The sequence below is a fragment of the Agelaius tricolor genome, unplaced genomic scaffold, assembly GCF_023055355.1.
Source record: "Agelaius tricolor isolate 1412-34295 unplaced genomic scaffold, bAgeTri1.0.p SCAF_18, whole genome shotgun sequence".
Taxonomy (NCBI): Eukaryota; Metazoa; Chordata; class Aves; order Passeriformes; family Icteridae; genus Agelaius; species Agelaius tricolor.
Window position 1 is genome coordinate 10754062 of NW_027269278.1, and position 9895 is coordinate 10763956.

The 9895-nt window shown below is 42.0% G+C and overlaps 1 protein-coding gene across 1 annotated transcript in view; it reads left to right on the top strand.

Moving 5' to 3' along the window:
* The window catches only part of SPOCK1 (SPARC (osteonectin), cwcv and kazal like domains proteoglycan 1), a 270292-nt gene extending 262160 nt beyond the window's left edge, over positions 1-8132 (top strand). Inside the window, exons 10-11 of the mRNA XM_071443258.1 lie at positions 2438-2575; positions 3561-8132. Coding sequence (XP_071299359.1) covers positions 2438-2575; positions 3561-3751 — 329 coding nt within the window. The 3' untranslated portion in view covers positions 3752-8132. The remainder of the gene's footprint in view (positions 1-2437; positions 2576-3560) is intronic.
* Positions 8133-9895: the final 1763 nt, after the last annotated feature.

A 9895-nucleotide genomic window follows, 5' to 3' on the forward strand; every position in this document is an offset into this window, starting at 1 on the left:
AGTTTGTGTGGAATAACTAAACCTTTCCCAGGACAAAGGGAGGTGGGGAGGCAGGATTCAGTAGCTTGGGGCAGTTTGTGGGGATGAACTCACATTTTGTGGTGCCCAGGCTTGTGGGAAGCACTGCCTGTGCGAGAACCTCTGGAGAGGAAAGCTCCAGATGTTCCCTGATGCCAAACCCAGCAAATGGCCTGTCTGGGTGCCATGCTCCAGGACAGCAGAGCTTGTAGCCAGCTCATTTCCAACAAAGACAGGCTGATTTGTCCACATTTGTGTACAATTCACAGGGAGAATCATCACGTTGTACAACACTTGTTCCCAGCCACTCTATCCTCTCCAGACCTGCACCTGACACATCAGAGAGGACATGCTGCATCCTCCCTCTGATGGCTGGCAAATACTGGGACATTAGTGGGCATAGATAAATATTTAAAGCTCCAGTGTTACATAGAAATTGGCACGAATTTCCCACGCAGAAGGAAAAGCACCTTCCACTCTTCACTGTGACCCAAAGTGTGAATCTATTCACACACAGTTATCTTGGCTCTGAGCCTGGGCCACAATTTATTTTTAAATCTTTTAAAGCTTTTATAGGCAGCGTGGAACATTTTCATACCTTACAAGAAACAGTGCAACTATGCAAAAAGGCCTGTTTGAAAGAAGGAAAAGGTTGCATTGCCCTAGGAAAAGAGAAAGCATGAAGCAGTTTAAAATGCAGAAGCTGCTCTGTGCTCACCCTGTAATGCCCCTGAGGTTCCCCCTTTGATCCTTCCCTGGAGCCAGATGTTGATCAGATATAAAAGGGCACCTCTAGTGACATGGGTACAGCTGTGCTGATTTACACCAGCTCCCAGTCAGCACCTGAGCACTTTTCCAAGGCTGTGTATGGTTTGATAAACACCTGCAGTGCTTATCAGAGGCAGGACATGAGCATAAATATGAAAAAAATATCTTTCCTAATTGATAGTGAAATGAAGTTTTAAACACTGATTATTAACTTACAAAAACCTGCCAAGGAAAATACATATATTTGTTATTAAAACTATTTTCACTATAGTGAAAATTAATCTTTGATAGTTGCCAGCATGCTTACATTTGTACATAATGGTGATTCTTATTAGCAAACCTATTACAAGACCATGCTTTGACATTATTTAAAATACTCTCACTCATGGATGTGGTCTCCAAAACTGATGTGATATACAAAGATTTCTGCAGGTGTTCAAAGGTTTCTCTTCTCATCTCCCAGACCTGTAATAGCAGCACTCAAACTTTAGACAAGATCTGCAGAGCAACGAGTTTGGATATTCAGATTCACTTTGTGTGAATTTCACATTCACTCTCTGTGTGCATGAGACTGACTGACTTCCACTTTTATGTCTTTTATATAGGAAATCTGGTGACATTTGGGCAGCACCTTCTCATTCATCTTTTCCTGTGAGAAATGTAGTGGAAGTGGCCCCTTTGACACATGTGCTGTCTGAATAGATGCTACACATGGAACTAGTTAAAAAACTTTACTGAACCACCAGTAAATCACTGGTATCTTTGACAAAGGAGAAAAACACTTTCTCAAAAATCGTTTGAGACAAGAAATTTGGGGGCAAGGGGGTGTTTATGTCATGTTTCAAATTGAAGCAATTGACAAAGAAGGGAAAAATGAATGTGCTGACCTCCAGTGGGAATAAAGCTAACTCATCTCCAAGAACAAGAGGGCTTTTCATACTGAAGTACATTTGCTGTATCTGTGGGAACAATAACATAGGTTTCTCCTGAGAGTTTCCCTCTCTGCAGAAGCCAGAATGAACCACACTCTACAAGGCTGAAATATATTGGTTTTATTGTGAGACAAAACTTGGGCTTCAAATCCAAAGACTTACTGACTCAGATCCTGTTGCCCCTCTCTGTAAAGCCTGTGCATTATTTCTTCTTTTATACATGGGAGCTCTCAATAAGTCAGGGGATGTGCCTGAGATTAGTATGAATAGCAAGCAGATGGCAGATACCTTCCAGGGATAATTACAGTGTTGTGGAAAGACTCATGTGATAAACACTGAAGGAGGGGAAATGCAGAACTAATGAAGTTGGGGTAATAATCCAGTCGGGAAGAAAAGTTTAAAACCAGGAGTTAAATGTGAAAAGGCTCAGTGGGAATATCAATCATTCAGGGGCAGACTGAAGCTCTCTCTAGAGCTGTGTGACACCCTCCTCTGTGTGCTGGATATGAGCACACATTTATACACTGTGACCAGGCTGTGTGAAAAGAGTTCACCAGAAATAATTCCTTCACTCTTTCAGGCACCGGATAATCGCACGCATTTCCTTGCCAACATTGTCAAGATCTTCATGTATATAAGTGCTAAGTTCCTAATTCCCTGTGTGTGTGTTTGCTCCTGCAGAGGCCTGCATTACTGAGCACACTTTATGTTTTATTCAGGTGCTTTCATCCCCCGCTGCAATGACGAGGGTTATTACAAAGCCACGCAGTGCCATGGCAGCACGGGGCAGTGCTGGTGTGTTGATAAGTATGGCAATGAGATAGCTGGCTCCAGAAAGCAAGGCACAGTCAGCTGTGGTGAGTAATGATCTGCTTTCCTCAGACAATGGGGAATTAACACTGCAGTAACCCTGCCTTTGCTGTACCTCTGAGGATGATGACAAGAGGGAAAGCACAAGTAGCATAGTTCAAAGTGCTCCTCTGTTCTCCTGTTCACACACAAATGGGGCTCTCGTGGCTCCTTTGGACAGCAGGGCTGCAGCACAACTTAACAGGCAATAACCACTGTTAAGGTATTTTTGCTACCAGCCTGGAAAGTGCAGTTAGTGATATTAAAATTAAGGGTCTGGGGTTGATCTGCATAGCTATTAAATATATTCTGTATACTCTGGAATGCACATCTGCTGGAACTTTCCAGACAAGAGAAGGCCTAAATGTGTAAAATTGTATGCATTAGCAGCCAAGGCAGATACAATTGCTGACAGGACAATATTATGTAGGCAAGTGAAATCACCAATTAGCTGTTGTGCCCAGACAAGGCAGATGTGACCTACAGGCCTTCTGAGTGCCTCAGGGATGGTTTGAGTGCAGCTTTCTTTTTTGAGAAGGAACAGAGACCTAGAAGGTCCAGGATGCCCAGAATAACATCACAGATCTTTGGTTCAATAACTGTATTTGCAGAGTGAGGTTTATGCCCTCAAATAAAACCATTTTTTAAAATTTTTTAGCATGGTATACAGAGCAGGGATGGAATGAAAGGATTTACAAAGGAATAATGATTTTCTGCCCTGCATGCACATGTTTGGAATTTTCCAGTCAAGCCTCTAGAAGGAAGAAAATGCATAAGGGGGTGTTTTATGCAAAAAAAAAAAAATCAGACTTTATATGTATTTTTCCTAGTTCAGAATGAAAATTGAAATTTTAAGGTTGTTTCATGAATAGCTGAACCAATTAATTTAAAAAATAACATTGCAAATGACAGTGGCTTGCATGACAAGGATAGTGATTAATGTGGAATTTGGTGTTCTGTGAGGAAATGACCTTTCCTGCTCACCTGTTTCAGAAGAAGAGCAAGAAACCTCAGGGGATTTTGGCAGTGGTGGATCTGTTGTATTGTTGGATGATTTGGAAGAGGAACCTGAAGCAACAAAAAAAGACAAAGAAGGGAAACTGAAGATTCATGTAAGAGCAGCTAATGAAGATGATGAAGATGAAGATGATGATAAGGATGATGAAATTGGTTATATATGGTAGTGCCCATCATGATGAGGACTCACGTTTTGCACAATATTGCAACTCACATCATATCTCTGCAATTGTATCTGAGAGTACCTGGCACAAAAATTCCCTCTCTACTGAGTTTAATTTTGTATAGCCAATTTAATTTGGATGACAACTTTTTTTTTCCAGCAAAGGACTGTTTGGAATACAGCTTTTGTTCAGTTGGTTTGGGGGATTTTTGTTCTATCCACAGGGGCAATGAGTTTTGTTTCAAAACCATTTTGTGTCTTAATCTTCATTTGCACCACTTATGAAATCCGTCCTATGAAAGAATCCTGAAAGGGGCTCAAAAAAAACAATACAAAGGCTAAGAAGCCCCTCTCATGTCAGAGAATTTGTGTCATAAATTGTTACCTGGATCATATGAGAAAGAGGTTTTTCTTTCATGAAGCAGGAAAAGCAGGTGCCTCGTTTTCCAGCCTGTATTTATAATGTCCCATGAAGAGTAAGTCTCTTAGGACAGTGGCTGCCCAGTACCAGGGGTTAAATCCAGAAGAAAACCCACTGGCAGGACTTCCCCTTCCTTCCATCCTCTGAGAATGAGTCCAACAGGTTCAGTCCAGCTCACACTGAAGGCAAAACTCCCACCAGGGCACCATCAGCTCACTGACACTCTTTATTTGATAAAGGAACACGACCTTCTTGATCTTCAGAGATGCTGCAGCTGCCATGGACCAATCCCTCGAGGCAGGGACAGAGTCCATCTGCCTTTCAGAGTGTTTAAGGGGAGAGCATTTGGTGAATTTGTAGCACCATAGCCACCCCCAGAGCTGTTCCTCAGCTGCTCATTTGCACCAGGAGGGTCCCTGATAACACACAGGCAGCCCCTGCTCCCACTCACACAGCACAGAGCTGCCTGTTCTCCACTGAGCAGCCCTCCTTCCAAAGCCAGAATGCTGCCCAAGACACCAGCTCTCAAAAGGAACTGTCCCTTATTTCATGTAAAGATACCTGTTTGAAAAAACAGCTTTAGGTGGTGATATTTCTAAAGCAAAACCCCTTGGCTCAGTGTGGCTGCACACTTGTAATGCACACTCTTAAAAGAGAATAGAATTAAAATCCAATCTGTGATTCCCTCAATACCTCCCATATATTCAAAGCTCTTGTACCAGAGCATATTGACATTACATTATTTGCAGTGTCCTTTCCCATGGCAGTTCTCAGATGCAGTAATGTGCTGTGGTGATCTTTTATTGGTTTTGCTGTTTTGTGAAGCAGTAAGAGGAACCTTAACCCCACTCTTGCATCAGGATGCAGGTGTAAGTATTATAGCAGAGCCTGTGGTTGGCCAGTGAGTTATTTTGCAGAATGAAAAATGTGTTTTTTATAACAAAAACTAATTAGATTTTTTTTCTGAGTAAATGGTGGATATAGAGATGGAGACAGCATTGAGTCACAACATGGTTGTCTACATAGTTAGTTGAAAGCTGGAAAATACCACACAGATTGGCAGAAGTCAGTTTTTAGGTACATTGGCCTGGGGATGTTGGCTCTCAGCCCTCTCCAAAGCCAGTGCCTGCCTGGCAGCCCTCTGGGCAGGACCTCTGCTTTCAGATGTGATCAGAAGTGGAATTCCTTTCAGGTACCATGTGCTGCAGGGGCTCTCCTGTTTTCTCCTCTTTTATTTCCTATTTATCCAGATCAATGACCTGAGAACAAAGAGCAAGCCTACATAATCATTATTAATGCAGAAGGATGTGTAAAACCATGAGGAATTTGTTGTTTCACGCCCCTGCATCCTCCCAAAAATCTGCCATCACAGTCATTTGCAAAAGGCCTGCAATCTGCCCTGCCTCAAATAAATCCCTTTGGTTTTCCCATAGCTTTAGAAAAATATATTTAATAATCATTTTCCATGAGCTGCACCACACAAACACACACAGACACACACACACATATGAACACTTTTTCTATTTGCCTTCCACAGAAATCCTGCCAGCTTGCAGGAGGAGCAGATAACCCAGCATTTCTGTCTCCTAAATATGATTTTGTGAGAAGCAATTGAACACTGTCAGTAGGTTCCTTCTCAAACATCCTGTCTAGTTTTCCTCTGGTATTTTCTTAATTAACCCCACACTCTCTGGGTCTGGCTCTGCTGTCCTGTGCAAGACCTGCCCAAGGCACAGAGCTGCCATTTCATTCTGCCATGTCTGAGCTCCACAATCAGCAGATTCTGCTGATCCTCCTGGCTGGACTCATTCTCCACACAGAGCTAGGGGGGTTTTTTGGCAGTCCTGTGCCAACACAGTTTATCCTGGGCTGTGCCTTCCATCAAAGGTCACAGAGCAAATCCCTTCTCCTGCCCAGCACTCCCCAGGGCAAAGCCTGGCACTCTGAGCCCTGGCAGGCAGTTCCAGGTCTGAGGCTGCAGGGGGCTGTGTCCCATGCAAGATGGTTAAACTAAAGCTGTTAAATAAGCCTTTAAAAGGGAATGTGAACATCTTTGAGGTTACATGTGCAGACATGGCAGCACCACCCACTGGTGGTCTCCTGGCTGTGATCTTTCACGTGTGATGCTTCCAAATCAGAGTTGGAATTATAAATCAAAGCTTTACATCTAACTGTAAACCAATTACTGTCTCTCAGACTCACCAGCTCAAACATGGGGTGGTGAAACAGCCCCAGTGAAACAGCTCCATGCCCAGCACAGCCTGGTGAAGGGTCAGGTGCTTTGGCTGGCTTGGGTGGCCTCTGGTAGCACATCCCCAGCACCCAGAAACACACACAGACACACACAAACTGTTCTAGGCATGCTGGCCTGGGCCCAGGCACACCCCCCTCTGCAGGTGACCGTTCAGTCACCTCTTGGACTCGTGCAAGTGTTCCTCTGGCTCCAGCCAGAGTGGGAAATGTGCCATTTATGGGCTGGGGCAGCTGGGCAGGGCAGCCCTGCCCAGTTCCAGGGTCCAGCCAGGCAGGAGCAGGGCACACGTGCTTGGAAGGGCAGCTCAGACTCTGGATTGCTTTGAGAGCAAGTTCCCAAATCCTGCAAAGATATTTAACAAAGCCCTTTGGTGATCCACTGGCATCCTGCCGTGCTGGGGACCTGCAGCCTATTTATACATATGTATATCTTTGTGTGACTGTATAAATGCATTTATGCACAGATATGTGTGTGCATATGTGTGTGTGTCCAGTTTGGGGAGATGCATTAAGAAAATCTTCTATTTAATGAAATAGTGATAAAGAAACCAGCGATTCTACCAAGAACCTGTGCTCCTTCAGATCAAGCCCCTTCCATTTTTCATGCTTTGTAAAGGATTTCATCTGCTTCCAACTTAATTTAATTTAATTCTTTTTTTTTTCTCTTTCCTTTTTTTTTTACAAAACAAGACTTACTTCCCATCTGAATCAAGTCGTTGACCTTCCAAACATTTTTCACAATTTTTCTCATTGTGAAAAATGGAATCTGAGTTGTCCCATTCTTTTAGAGACACAAGCCAAATGGAATCAGAGTTCTGTCCCATTCTTTTAGAAACACAAACCAATTTTTAATCTCATTTTCTTTTCATATTACAGTCTATGAGATACTGTTAGGCATTGCTTTATATTCCTTTTAACCAGTGTAGTTAAATCAAAATTTTGAGTTCAGATTTCAGCACAGCTGGGTTTTTTTGGGTCATTACTGGCCTTTGCTGTGAACACAAAGAATCCTCTTTATTTACTTTGCCTTTTTTTTAAGCTATTCTGTACTATTATTTTTAACCATTTGAACTGTTTATTTAATATTTATTCTACAGTTTATATTGAAGATGTAAAGTTTATATTTAAAACAACACTGTTTGTTAGTGAATGCTTCTCTTTGCCTCTCCAGCCTAGTCTGTTAGTCTCAGTGTACATTTCTGGCATGGGAATATTTTGATATTAGGAGTTTTGTAGCCTTTTCTCCCTCAAGCAGCAACTGATGTAGATCTAAGGTCAGCACCTGACCCAGACCAGGTCGCTCGAGCTTCGCTCCCTCCATTTGTTGGCTTCTCTGCAGCCCCTCCTGTGTCCCATCCTTTCACCCACAGACTGCCTTGTACAGTTACTACACATCAAAAAGCCCTTTCTACAGTAGGTGGGTTCTGGTCTTTTTATACTTTTCTCAATGCTGTTGATGTCTGTTACTGTTCAATGTGTAGATCTGTAAGGAGAGATCCAAATATTTCGTGTTTCAGTTTGATGTCCCTACTGTAGATGGATGTAGACTATCATAGTAAGTAGAACTGCATAGTAAATTCTGAATGCTTTTTCCATAAGGAGTTAAGTGGAATGTGAGCATTTTGCTACCTTTGGTTAACTGTAAATGCTTAACTGTAGTCTGAAATAGTTGCATTTTTGTCTGTCTCAATAAATTTTAATTTGTCTGCGACTCCTTGTTGCCTGTCCTGAATTTTATTAAACTTAGGGGACCAAAAATACTGCACTACCTTGAGTCAGCATTTAATCATACATGGAAATGGATGCTCCTTTATATTTGCTTCATAACTTATACCTCTGTTCAATGCCAGCTGTAATCTGTGGAGTTAATGCAAGGTCTCCAGAAACCTCTATTTCAGAAGCAGAAATGAAACCAAACGGAATGGAATAACTGTACCAAAATCAGAACTTTTCAAATTATATTAAAATTGATTTTTGAGGAACTAGCAAGGGCAGAGGGGGAAGCTTTCATTTCTATTTCTTCTCTAGATTGCAAATTGTCACATTTTTCTGTCTCTTCTGAAGGTATCCAGGGCAATTCCACAAACACAGCCACACTCTGCAGTGGCCATTATCTACATGATAAATGAAGGCAAAATTATATTAAATACAATTGGTGAGAAGCCATCCTCATTTAGAAATACTTGGGTTTGTGTCTCTATAATTAAATAGGAGCTTGTCTTTAATATTATTAACCAATTTAAACAGCCAGCATTATTGCAGTGCTAATTACAGAGTTTAAAAATGTTATTTCATCACCTTTTTCCTGTATGTGGAATATTAAAAGTACCAGGTGAAAAGAGAAACCAATTTGCAGGCATTTGCACAATTGTCATCTCATCAGGTATGCACTGATAATGTGTCTGTCCCTACACCATTGGCTGAGTTGGGCCATCAAGGGCCAGAACCTGCCTGAAATTTCAGTTCAACTGCCTGCATTCATGAGTTTATTTTTACTGTGGGTACCACACATCACTTGCAGTACATCACTTACCTGACTCTGAGAACAACTGGGTTTTCCCTTTCCCAAACCACTCTGAGACTCTTTGAAGTGTTTGATCTTCTGTGCTGAAGTGTCTCAGCTGTTCCAGATGTCAGATGCTGTGTGTGGCACTGAGTGCTGGGAGCAAAGCAAAAGAAATCCAGAGCTTAGAGGTGTGTGAGTTGTAAATGAGATTTTAGTTGTCAGAAAGGGTTGATGATTGGTGCTCTGTTTTTTTTTTTAAATATTCCTTCTAGCTTTCAAATTACAGCTACCTTGCAAGCTTTGCTTTGTATTACACATGCACTGTACACAGACACACCACTCCCTTCTAATTACAAATGTGTGTATAAATAGATACACAATACATGCATTATTTATATATGTATGTAAATATGTCTTTAGACCCCCCTGGGCATGGGATATCCACTGGAATTTTGGGATATCCACTTTGGGAATTCCTTCTACACCTCATATAAGGTTCAGCCTGGGTTTTATCACCCCTGCTTTGCTCCTCTCTCCTGTAACAACTTGTGCTGGGCTTATGCTGTACTTTGGTTTCATACATTAAAATCTACTAAAAAGTAGATTATTATATGCCACCTGTCATGTCCTGATAAGCTGCAGTGATTTATATTTAGCTTCTCCATGACTCTGTCCTCCATTTTCAGAGGAGAATCCTGGACTAATTTCCATGAACTCCCTCCTAGAAGATACATCCTTTGCTTCCCCACTGATACTGAAGACTGTGGCTGGAATGTTGCTCCAGCCACAAAAAGGTCATTTAGGGTTCAAGGTAAAATGTTGGCAAGGACAACTCTTACCTGGAGGACAGTAGAGTTCATCCAACACCCAAATGTTCTATTTTGCATCTTCAGTAAAATCTGGGCAATATGGGGGGTGTCATACCTCTGCATGGAAAGGAGCACTCAGGACAAATTTACAAAAATGGC